Genomic DNA, 11,883 nt, shown 5'->3' with positions numbered 1-11,883 from the left:
TAATGGAATACTTTCATAGGTTGTGCACGGACATTGATGATTGGTGGACTCTGTGTTGTTATTTGTATCTCATTCGCCTCCGTGTAACAGTATACATGACGTGCTAAGCATGCTGGGATATACCCCGATGATGCGTCTCAATCCGTGAAAACCGCTCCCGTAATTGACCTCGAATCACAAAGACTCGGAGACTGAAATGCCCGAGCGCGATGGTGAATGTCCGTGAGAAGCAAGCGTTCCCTGAGAAACCGCGAACGCGCCCTTTTACTACGCCATCGTACACCAGGGGCAACAGATACGGCCTGATATCTTCGCGGTCTGCATTTTGGTCACACAGCTGGCCAACGTGCTGGATAACGCTATCGACGAGACTGTCACCAGCATATCAAACAGGGACGCTGCCGCACGACAGTGGATAAACACCGTGAGGACACATCAATCTGCTCTGGCAACGCTTTTTATCGAGAACTCATGGTGAACGCCTGGTACCTCAATTCGGCATGCCCGGGCGCTTTTTGCAGAACTGTCTAGCGGCCTCTATCCATTGACGATGTGGAGCTGGATGTATGTAGCCGCCGGGGACTATAGCTTCCATCCAGGGCGCAGATCCTTTCGTAAACCTAGACGGCTCCGACGCGAGCTTCGTCCGTCGCTCATTCTCGACCGACTTCGCATCGGCTGGGGATAAGAGCCCGTACACCTCGCCAAGACGAACTGGAAAGTATTCACTGGCAGATGCTTTTGGTTCGTGCCTGTGCTAAATTCCGAGGACGTTACTTGAATCATCCAATGGGACAACATGTTGCAAGCTCAAGAAGACATTTCGGCTGCGCGCCAGTCGATTGGCGGACGAGTGTCCCGAAGAAGTTACTGTGGGGATCTAATATCGGGAGATAGGAGTTGTTCCGGCATTGATATCGATATCGAAGATGAACGGCTAAATTCGATACCAGGACAGTCATATTGCGTAGTCGCTGGCAAGGGCGACCGTCCTCGACCACCGGAGGCGGACACCCGGTTCAAATGGAGATATCGACGGCGTAGGAGAAACCACAAGTGCCCTCGACGCTCAAGATAGGCGCACGATAAAACCATCCAATGACGTCCGTGTTACAATGCCGTATACCACGCATCGTTGAGGTCTTCTACCCACGAGGATCTCGCAAGCTCGCAGGTATGTCCATCAACTGCGACGACGCCCGGGATGATGCACGCTTCTTTCTTTATCGTAGTCAGCGGATGGCGATCAAGTCTTGAGGCGGTGGCTCCCTCGATTTATCCGCAGAGTTAGTGCTTAACGTGGAATTGACGTATGCTCGCAAGTCCTACCGTTAGACTGCACCGCTATTCCATCGGCTTAACAAGCTCAGATAGAGGGAGAAATGATTTTACTCGAGAATTGAATATACATGACACGCCGGTATTGTATGTTGCGCGCGCAGGGAGTGAACTCCTTGCGATAGATATGGGAACGTCCGATGCATCGATTCAGAATCAGAGATCCAGCTCCGTCAGACGATATCTCTTCGCCCCTGCATGGAATCCTATGTATCCATGGCTGAACGCCAAATATGCATCTAACGCAGGCTGGTGCGCCTCCAAGATTTGTTGCACGCGTTCGTGAGCAGCAACGCCTTCGTCGACGAGCCGCTTCAGCGACTCGTTTTTGCTGATCCCGTGAACAGCCGCCAGGAACGACACTCGATTGACGGTCTCGCCAGCAAGTTCCTCCTTGTAGAATGACAGAATATCACTGGAGAGGAATGCTCAGTGACGAATCATGACGCGCTGGAAAGTAATACATACTTTCCGTTGTTGATATATACCATCATCTCCGGAAGACACTGGATAAACGTTTGGAGCGGAAGGTCCGATGGGAACGCAAAGAGCGCATATGTTTCAGACGCGCCCGACATGACGCGAGAGAATGTCGGGTATCCGAATGCCCCGATTCGAAGCTATTAATAACGGCGCCGTGTCATTTTCAGCTGTTCCGGAGCACACGATGGTACAATGCACTCACCGGCATGCCTTGAGTCTCGTGTTCGAGCAGAAGCGCGGTGACAAGGTTCAATGTAGATGTCACCATGATGTTGGACACAACTCGGCCGTAGTGCAGCGGCATCTCGCGCAGTAGCTGCGCAAAACATTCGAGAGTGGGCTCACGCTGCTTCTCGCCGAGCACAAATCGCTCGTTGAAGTAGCGCACGTCGTCGATGTCGCCCTGGAACTTGTCGTCCAGGTATATGAGGAAGGCAGTGTAAATGCAGGTCATGACCTGGGTATCCTTGCGCGGATAGTGCGCATAGGCGGTGGTAGACATGGATACGGAAGGAGGGATGAATGGCGCGAGATTGTAAGGTCCCGACATAGGACAGCCGCGACGAATAGCATCTTCCCGAGCGAGACGGTCAAACTCCTCGTCATAGACGACGTGAGGGTATGGGATCTTGCAGCGCTGCAAGAATGACTTGATAATCGCGCGAGTCTTGTCGATCTCGGCGCCTTCCTACATTTTAGATTAGAATCCATTTACGGGATATAGTTTGAGGATGCACATGAGTAGGCAGCCGCTCTCCAACTCCCTTGTCGGAAGTGTTGTCGAGGTAGCTGAGGGCAGGGCCTCCAACAAGGGATAAGCCGCCCAGAAGGGTACCGATGAGGTTGGAAATGGTAGTCAGAACTGTGGTCATTGCGATGCGGGCAAGGGTGAAGAGGGTTCGTTCAGTCGCTACAAAGGTTTTATATTTGTGCACCGCTAAACTTCCGGTGCAATGGAGGGACTAAGTCCGATGTATCACTCGCCTCTGATAGTGTTCCGACAAGCCGAGTTGGGAAGGCGCCGCTGAATACTGCGAGGCTCGTCAACACAGGCGTGACGGCCCTTGCCGCACGAGAAAGTGGACTTAAGGATTGATGGCGAGTCCGAGAGTGACGAAGCATAAGCCCGCTATGAAGCGCAGATCGTAGTCATTGGACAGAACGCCATGTCGAGCGGTCGCACGTAACCGAGCTGTGGAGACGCCATCCCGCGGTATCGAAGCTGTCCGGTAAAAAATGCCGGAAGTTCATTGATCGTCGTATGCAATTCTAGATTGGAGAAGGACCTATGAGCGGCTGGGCTGAATGTCAGGAAAGATTGCATTTGTGTTTAATGGTATCTGTCTCTGGTGCCCTATGTCGAGCGTCGGCCGTTTCTGATTTGCGGAGCATAAACAAAACAGCAGCAGCCAATTGCGTTCGAGTGATACAACACTCTTGTCGCAGATAGCGGCAGCTTCTGACAAGGTAGGTCCACAGCGTCAAGCCAGTCATAGTTGCAGCAAAAGACGCGGCTTTATTCACTCTCGTGCGGCGGCCAAAAGCAGTGGCACCAAGTGATTACGTCATCGACGTGTGGGAGCGGACCGCTTCAACGGTCGGATGTTGATTGCACTCGTCTCGTCGAGCGCGACCGCTCGCGACCTCCGCTCGAGATTGGAGCCCGGTCCCCCGCGACAACAGATTTGTACTGTGTTGAAGAAGATGAACGCAGTACTCATGCTTCGCGGCTGGACGCTGGACTCGAGAAGCAACGCGGATCGCGCTCTTGGATCTTGCTGCCCGACTTCGGATGTCCGACGGCACACGGAAGCTGATGGTCAACTTACTCCTGCGGTAGACACTGTCATGTCTTAGAAGCAAAGCGGTACGGCAAGCTCCACTGTCTGCGCCGCATCACATCACCACTTCCCACTGCGCTAAGTGCCCAGTGCTTGCCCGTTCGCCTCGCCGTTATAAGGTCACGATGGCTCGGAACAATTGTTAACATTCGCCAACCGTCTCCCTTGCTTGGCCATGTCGCAGATCCTGGAGCCGTTGTCTAACGCTCTGCCCACCGATGCACTACAGCAAGTCATCTCTTCTGGGCTAGCTCTCCCTCTGGCCATAGCGGCCTCCACCTATGGCGTTTACGCCCTCTTAAACATGGGTTCGAGGACGAAAGACATGCCTCCAGGTCCCCCTACTGTACCCATTCTGGGCAACGCTGGTATATTCCCGAAAGAGTTTCCTCACTTCCAGTTTACAGAATGGGGTGCGTATCATCGCGTTTTGCTGTTGGCGGCGTCGTTGATGGATGGGTCACCTTAGCCAAGCAATACGGCGATATATTCTCCCTGAAGGTGCTGAATAAGACGATCATCGTTATCAGTTCTCCGACTCTCGTGAAAGAAATCATTGAGAAGCGAAGCGCGTCAAATACTAACCGACCGGCTTCGTGAGTTCGAGATTGACCGTGGGCTGCTCCGACTCCGGGCTGACACCTCTTCCTTCTAGGATTCTGGCTGACATGATTACTGTACGCCTTCGCGCTATCTTCTTGCTTCGCTTCCATCTAACCGTGCGCTAGCCAAACAACATGAACCTCGGGACCGGTCATTACGCCAATGACACCTGGAAGATCATGCGCCGCGCATCGATGCAGCTTCTCAACAACGAAACTCTCAAGAAGCATCGCCCGTATCAGCATGCGGAAGCCACCCAACTCATGTGGGATCTCGCTCATGATCCGGAGGTTTGTTGTATCGCGGCTCAGTATCGCCATTCTGACGCGCCTCTTCAGAACTGGTTCACTAATATCAATCGCTACACCACCTCGTTTGCCCTCGGTATCATCTACGGCAAGCGTGCACCGCGAAGGCAATCGCAGGACTGTGCTGCCTTCTTGGAGGTTCACCCGCAGTTCATGCACGCCCTCGAGTTGGGCACTATGCCTCCTGTCGATCTCTTCCCGATCCTCACCCTTGTTCCCGAGCGTTTCGCCGAATGGAAGCGCACCGTCAAGCACATTCGCAACTTGCACGAGACTCTGTATTGGCGACTTCTGCGAACTGTGGAGCGGAGGATCGAGAAGGGCCTCGCCACCGATGTCTTCATGGAGCAGGCGATCATAAACCGCAAGGAATGGGACCTCGATGACGACACGTTGCTGATGTAGGTCCTGAATAATAAGATTCATCGAAGCCATGGTTGACGGTCGTCGTCCAGGAATTTGGGAGGCACGCTACTCGAAGGTACCGATACGACGTCCGGTACAATGCAGGGTGTCGTTCTTGCACTCGTGTCGTTCCAAGATAAGCAAAAGAAGCTTCAGGAGGAAATGGACCGAGTCGTGGGTAGCGAGCGTCCACCAGCTTGGGAGGACATTCCAAATCTTCCCTACCTGCAAGCCTTCCTAGAAGAGGTAGATTGAAGATGCCGATTCACTGAGTTGCACTCACTGCGCTTCAGTGCCACCGATTCCGCCCCGTTGGGCCTCTTGGACTTCCTCACGAAATGGGTGAAGATGAATGGGTCGACGGGATGCTCTTACCCAAAGACTCGGTCGTCTTCATCAACATGTGTAAGGCTAACCGGTTCCTGTATCACCATTATTCTGAGAATATCCATAGGGGCGATTTCCCACGACCCACGTTACTTCGACGATCCCGAGGAATTCATCCCGGAGCGATTCCTTCAGAATCCGCTCGGCGTGAAAGCCGGTGTTCAGGATGACCCGGCTCGTCGTAAGAATCTAATCTTCGGAGGCGGGCGGAGGATTTGTCCTGGTCTCGTCTTTGCGAACACGTCTTTGGTGCGTTTTTTTCGTGCGTAATCGTCGAGCGGCGCATGACATGTAGTCCAGGAACTCAACCTTGCGAATTTCGTCTGGGCGTTTAACTTCTTGCCCGAAATCGATCCCAAGACCGGCAAGGAAAATCCTCCCAGTCTTTGGAACCACACAACGGTAAGATCTTGTAGCGCGATATGCTTGTCACGAAATTAACGTCAAACGCTTCCAGGGAATCACCGCGATCCCGAAACCATTCAAATGCCGCGTCGTTCCGCGCTCGACAGAGCGCGTAGAAATCATCGATCGCGCGTTCGCGAAGGCGGCCGAGTTCCTACAGCCTTACGAATTGGAGCTCGACGAGGAGGACCGCAATTTCAATAAGATTTGGCGGGATAGCATTGAATGAGTCGGAGTATGCAAGGACTGGTGAATCCAGAGAAGCGGCAACCTTATATCAAGTGCGATCCTATGTTACGGCTACAGTGCTACTACGTATAGTTTATATCATTTTGTTACGGTCATGATTATCGCTTTGGTGCATTCTTCGAATCTTGCATGACTACTGACCTCTGGTTCCGATCCGATACAATGGGTGATGACGCAAGTTCACCAGCGTTCAGGCGTAAGTACTCAATTTAATACCCTCGCCGCGTGATTGTATTGCGTGAGTCTTTTTCACGAACATCCCATCGCGAATCCCATGATCTCTTCGTCAGCCAGGCTATCCCCATGCACCTATGACCTATCGCAGATCATTGCCCCTGCTTACGGGAATGCTGACGAAGCGCGACGGTGGTGTCCTGACTCCTGAGACTACATAGGTGTCTCGGATGTGCTTGCTGTCATGCTGTCGTTAGACAGCATCGACCCGGAGACCGCCCGGCGAAGCAGCATGTCGGCGTACACCAATAGTTGGCACCCGGGAGAAACCGCTGTTCAATGCGCTATGGGTTGGAACAGGCAAATGCAAGGCGTGTACATGCACTTCAGCTACGAAATTCCGGAGCAGCACCAGATCTTCTACGGGGAGCTTGCGTACATCGCGATCACCACCCTGGACGAGCAACGGCGGCCGTGGGGATCCCTCCTGACATCGCGCACTGGACGCCCTGGCTTCATCCGTGTACCGAACGAGAGCAGGATTAAGATCAGCGCCGATGTTTGGGAGGGCGACCCTATACGGAAGACGGCTGCCGAGGGTGGACTGGCCGCAGGGTTGGGAATCATGTTTGCCAACCGAAGGAGAAACAAGTTTGCAGGCCGCCTTGGAGTTGTGCAGAGGGGAAAGGACCAACTGGAATTAGCAATCGACGTGGACGAGGCATTAGGGTGCGATACCTCATTTGCTTCCTAGCTCAGATATTGACAATACTCCCGCAGGAACTGCCCCAAATACATCAACGTTCGAGATCTCAGACCCCAACTATCGACAACGCCGAAGGTCGTCTACGAAGAGTGGAACATGGCGCCTTCTATTTCGCTTCCGGACGATATTGTTTCCTTCATACGAGCGGCAGACACGGTGTTTCTCGGGACGACCTATGTTCCTGCACCTGGGGATGATCTCAAATATCCACCCCATGCGGGCATGAATCAACGAGGCGGAAGACCTGGATTCATACGAGTGCGTGCCGACAAACGAACGATCGTTCTCCCGGACTACAGTGGCAACCGCTTCATGCAGTCGCTCGGGAACATAGACCAAACCCCGCTCGCTTCTCTCACTTTCGTCGACTTCCTCTCCGGCAACGTGTTGTATCTGACCGGTTCGGCAAGGAATCACTTGGGCTCCGATGCCCGGGCTATCATGCTGCAGGTTCGGGCTCTCACGATGGTCGAAGTTACGGGTTACGTGCTTGTCACGAATGCGTTTCCGTTCCGCCAGGTACCTGGTACGGAGGCGATTCGGAGCCCATATAGTCCGCCTGTTCGCTTCCTCCTGGAGGAACCGGAGGGCGCGCAGACAGTGGCCACAGAAACGACGTTGAGGCTGAAGAAGATGCGGTTGCACACGCCCGCCGTGGCCACCTTCACTTTCGCGGCGGACCCTCCTGTAGTCATCGTGCCGGGGCAAGCTGCGATCATCGATACTTCTACACTCGGCGTCGGCAAGCACGAATACCAACATATGGCTCAGAGAGGCCAGGAGACCAACCTGAACGACGATGGCGTGCGTACGTGGACCGTTTCCTCTGCCCACAAGTTTCCTGCACCGGAGTTCTCCATTGTCATGCAACAGAAGCCAGGTGGAGCTGTGACGACTCGCCTTCTGAACATCGCCAGGGCCTGCGCAGAACTGAAGCCCGAGTTATGTGAGGACTCGACGCCTCTGTCGTTGACCCTTCCGCTCGTGGGTATCGCTGGAGCGTTTACGCTAGCTTCAATCAAAGCACCATCCCGCCTGCTGTTCATCGCTGGAGGCATTGGAATCACCCCATTCCTGAGCATGCTCGGGGCTTTGGCAGTTCGGACATCGGAGGGTGACGAGAATTGTGACGTCGCTCTGGTTGTCTCGACGAAGGAACCAGAGCTCATCATACAGCTTGTAATGGATGCGCTCGATTTGGGCCGCATGGAGAAGATCTCTCTCGAGCTGCACATTTTCTCTACAGGTTCGCCACATACGCCTCCGGTGACTATTCCCACAGGCTTCAGCATGCACATCCACCAAGGGCGATTAACAGGTGAGTCCTACCCGATACTGGACACCACCGAGCGTGACATCTACGTATGTGGCCCACGGTTGTTCGAGGACACAGTGATCGGGTTTCTTACAACAACTACCGGTGTTCGCGCTACTGCTATACACAGAGAAAATTTTGATTACTGAGCCTACTACCGCAATGTATGGACTCGATGTAAGGCGTTAAAGCGCACCCTCGAATAGCCTCGAACATCATGAGATCAAATCAGATGCGTCCACTTGGTAGGTAGGTAGGTAGGTGGCTTCTGCCGGAAATGTGGAATACTTGCGAGGTGGCTGTGCCGTATGTCATGTTCCAAGAATATGCACCGCGTCATGGCCATCCGCGTCCACATTCTCAGTCCTGTTCTTAGTCCTCATCCTACCACGTCCACAAGGACGCGCACTCTCTTTCCGTCTTCGCCGTGCTATGCTTTAATCGCGCATCTTTTTCAATCTTCGTCGTATCCCTGAATGTTGGTCTATATATCTTCATCTCTAGCAGCGTATGATGACATGATAGTGCCCCAACGGTGTAGAATTGCTATCGCAGCGCTGAACTGGACACTATGTCAACAGTACCTACACAAACTACGTCCGCAAGGATATCTGGAAAACGCTCTTTCACTGGTATGTACGCGACTGGCTTCTGTAGCGTGCACTTGCGCAAGACGTCCACGATCAGGACAACATAGACTCCTTCCCGCGTCTGAAGGCCGCGCTGTACATCTTTACAACGATGTTCTCCTAGCGCCGCGTAAAACCTTTCTTCGCTGGACATTTGGACGCGATACCGTATGTGATCGTTCGCAAAGTTCGTTCGTTGTCCTCGGCATTCATATGTTCATAGGTCATATGGCGTATCTGGCCCGCAGTTCTGCTGCACACTACATGGGCAGCTGTTGTTGTGTCCGTATCGCTCACCACCAGTCTTCAACTGAATATACCACCCATTCTCCTCACCGTGCTCGGCGTAGTCATCGGTTTCGTGATTTCGTATCGTGCCATGAGCGGTTACGACAGGTATTGGACGGGCAGGACCTACTGGAGTGATCTGATGCGGAATTCGAGAACGCTCGGAAGGCTCATATGGTGCGTCATCTCTGCTTTCGCGAACCCAGGAGTTTAGCATCACATAGGTTCCATGTACCGCCGATCTTGACGCCCAAGACACAGGAAGAGAACGACTTAGGAGTCTTAAAGAGGTCTCCTCACGAGATGCATGAGGTTATGGTGGAAAAGCGCCTAGCTCTTGATCTGATCGAAGGGTTCGTTGCTGCCGCTTATGCCACAACACGTCGGTCAACCTCGTTCTTTTCGTAAGGTTCGCCGTTGCCATGAAGCACCATCTTCGGAGCGAAATGGGGATCTACTACGAAGATCTTTACCACCTTGTCCAACCACTCCATGAAGTGCGTTCTACCATAGTTATGCGACAGCCATGGCTCATGGTTCGATAGCACGAACATAACAAACACCACCGCATTCATCGGCCAGGTGGGGTGGATGCCATACCTGGGTTCAACTTGCACCCTCCCTCTCCATCCGAGACGTTCGAGTCGGACCATCCTCCACTGAAGCCAGCGTCGAGGAAGGAGGAGAAGGCTAAGGCGAACTCGGATAGGCCTTCCTCTTCCCGACAAGCTTCAGATGAGCAATCCGATCGTCCTCGCGTTCGGATCGACCTTGATCCTGTCATCCCACCCATCAACGCTTATGGTGAGAGGAGTCCCGATCTCGTTGGAGTGCGCCCGATCTCATCGTCAACAGGCACCTTCAATGGCGCGAGGCCGTCGCTTTCACGCGCTCCATCCTCATCTGGAGATTCTTGCTCATCTGATGAAGGTCAACCTCATGGAGCCGATGGAGAGCGTCGTATGCTGCTACCGAGCAATCGCATGAAAAAGGACACCGTACGCCTTGCAACCATGCCGCTCATTTTTCGAAGCTGACGATGCTTCCTAGATGATGTCTAAGATCGAATCCGACCTCATACCCTTCAGTTCCATCATTGGCCCCGTTGTTCACTTCTTAGGCCGACCGTTCGCCCGTAAGAAGTCGGGCGATGAAGAGACGCCTGAGCCTGCTGGTGAAGAAGGCGGCGTGCAGCGGAAGTGGAGTCATGCTGGCGAACCCGAGGTGGAGGCATTGACTCACCAGAAGCATCGACCACGTATTGCAGGAGGCGGAGAGAACCTGCCCGTGGACATTTTGAGGTGTCTTAGCGAGTGGATGAGCGTGCTGGAGGCCAGAGGCACTGTACCGGGCACGAGTCTTGGCTCTATGATCGGGACTTTGGCGGCGTTCGAAGATACCCTTTCAGGTGAGTGCTGCCATCTTGACGTATCCCATGGCCTGACATAGCCTGGCAGGTCTTGAGAGGATCTTGACCACACCTCTGCCATTGTAAGGCCATTCGTGATGTTTTGCCTGAAATCACGAGCTGATAAATCACATATAGCGTGTACTCTGTGCATATCAGACAGTACGTTTATAACGTTCAAAGCGCCTGATTGACGTTGATGAGCTGTTCCCCAGCACCGTCTGGGTCTATCTATTCTTCCTCCCATTCCAGCTCCTGGATCAATTCTACTGGTACTCGATTTTCGGCGTAGCCATCGCTGCGTTTATTTACCTGGGCTTCTTGGCTGCCGGCGAGGAAATTGAACAGCCGTTCGGTAAGTACTTGTTGAGTCATGATGCATCAGAATTCGAGCGCTGACACTCCACCAGGTTATGACGAGGTGCGCATAGGTTCAGTCTAACAGAGTAATCGATTTATCTCACAGACAATTCAGAACGACCTGGATCTGGATTTGTTTTGCAAACATGTCGTTCACGCTGATATCGACCGCCTCAAGCGCACGCCCTGCGTGAATGTTTGGTTCGGGTCTTATCATGCAACACTCGTTGATGCGGGTCGCGAAGCAAAGCCAGAGTTGGATAAGGTCTTTGGACATGTCGAAGGCGATGACGCTCCCGCCGCAGCGTAGTGCACATGTCGCGAGCACATTACGTCGGAGGAAAAGTCGCATCCGGAACCCTTGGCGTGTCTAAAGCTTTGTGCTGCGCTATCGGCGTTCTATCAGCATGCACGCTGTTTGTAGTCCGCTGTACTAATATGCGCGCCAAACGGTGTACCTTTGTAGCTATGCTATATATCGCGTAGTGTCCGATGATTACTGACCGAATGCCTCAGGACGGCAAGAAGCGCGGCTGCAGACCATCAGTAAACGACTGAAACTTCCCGCGCACGGCGCTGGAAGAGTTTTTGAACTGTCGAGTACCGGTACCTTTGATGGCTTGTCAGCAGTCCAGAGCTGATTGGCTCTTGAAGGGGAGAAGCTTGGCTTGACCACGCTGCAAGTGAACCTTTGCGACTGTCGAATAAGCTCACGTACAGTCGCATGATGTACAGATGGTACCTTGCCGTGCGCTCCTCGGGCTGATGCGGGACACACGAGCGGGTTTACGCGGGTACTGCAAGGGGGGAACGCAAGTGTCCAGTCGTTCTGGGGCGATCCAAAACCACGAAAAGAATGTACAGCGGATTTATCGCCCCGGGTGATGTCGCCAAATCGCAACTGATGGTGTCTAGCAATGTACC

At 53.3% G+C, this 11,883-nt stretch overlaps 4 protein-coding genes across 4 annotated transcripts; 3 read left to right on the top strand and 1 right to left on the bottom strand.

The window, feature by feature from the left end:
- Window positions 1-1,494: 1,494 nt before the first annotated feature.
- Window positions 1,495-2,693, bottom strand: PUNSTDRAFT_136240 (terpenoid synthase; the record flags this gene model as incomplete). Its single annotated transcript, XM_007385795.1, has 4 exons — window positions 1,495-1,753; window positions 1,807-1,958; window positions 2,024-2,509; window positions 2,559-2,693. The coding sequence occupies 4 exons, from the start codon at window positions 2,691-2,693 to the stop codon at window positions 1,495-1,497; spliced, it is 1,032 nt and encodes a 343-aa protein (XP_007385857.1).
- Window positions 2,694-3,966: 1,273 nt separating this feature from the next.
- Window positions 3,967-5,999, top strand: PUNSTDRAFT_114963 (cytochrome P450; the record flags this gene model as incomplete). The annotated part of the gene is made up of 10 exons (XM_007385794.1): window positions 3,967-4,075; window positions 4,132-4,258; window positions 4,318-4,339; window positions 4,391-4,555; window positions 4,604-4,974; window positions 5,029-5,224; window positions 5,272-5,383; window positions 5,433-5,614; window positions 5,666-5,767; window positions 5,823-5,999. 10 exons carry the CDS (start codon window positions 3,967-3,969, stop codon window positions 5,997-5,999), a joined length of 1,563 nt encoding a protein of 520 aa, XP_007385856.1.
- Window positions 6,000-6,485: 486 nt separating this feature from the next.
- On the top strand, window positions 6,486-8,423 carry PUNSTDRAFT_114962 (uncharacterized protein; the record flags this gene model as incomplete). The annotated part of the gene is made up of 2 exons (XM_007385793.1): window positions 6,486-6,922; window positions 6,974-8,423. The coding sequence occupies 2 exons, from the start codon at window positions 6,486-6,488 to the stop codon at window positions 8,421-8,423; spliced, it is 1,887 nt and encodes a 628-aa protein (XP_007385855.1).
- Window positions 8,424-8,703: 280 nt separating this feature from the next.
- PUNSTDRAFT_105351 (UPF0187-domain-containing protein) lies at window positions 8,704-11,406 on the top strand. Its single transcript, XM_007385792.1, has 14 exons — window positions 8,704-8,752; window positions 8,816-8,906; window positions 8,962-9,071; window positions 9,127-9,368; window positions 9,416-9,544; window positions 9,601-9,688; window positions 9,737-9,995; window positions 10,047-10,189; window positions 10,242-10,599; window positions 10,649-10,682; window positions 10,738-10,761; window positions 10,815-10,954; window positions 11,010-11,020; window positions 11,075-11,406. Exons 2-14 carry the CDS (start codon window positions 8,846-8,848, stop codon window positions 11,267-11,269), a joined length of 1,794 nt encoding a protein of 597 aa, XP_007385854.1. The 5' UTR covers window positions 8,704-8,752; window positions 8,816-8,845; the 3' UTR covers window positions 11,270-11,406.
- Window positions 11,407-11,883: the final 477 nt, after the last annotated feature.

The sequence above is a fragment of the Punctularia strigosozonata genome, assembly GCF_000264995.1.
Source record: "Punctularia strigosozonata HHB-11173 SS5 unplaced genomic scaffold PUNSTscaffold_10, whole genome shotgun sequence".
Classification (NCBI taxonomy): Eukaryota; Fungi; Basidiomycota; class Agaricomycetes; order Corticiales; family Punctulariaceae; genus Punctularia; species Punctularia strigosozonata.
This window is presented reverse-complemented; position numbering and strand designations above follow the sequence as displayed.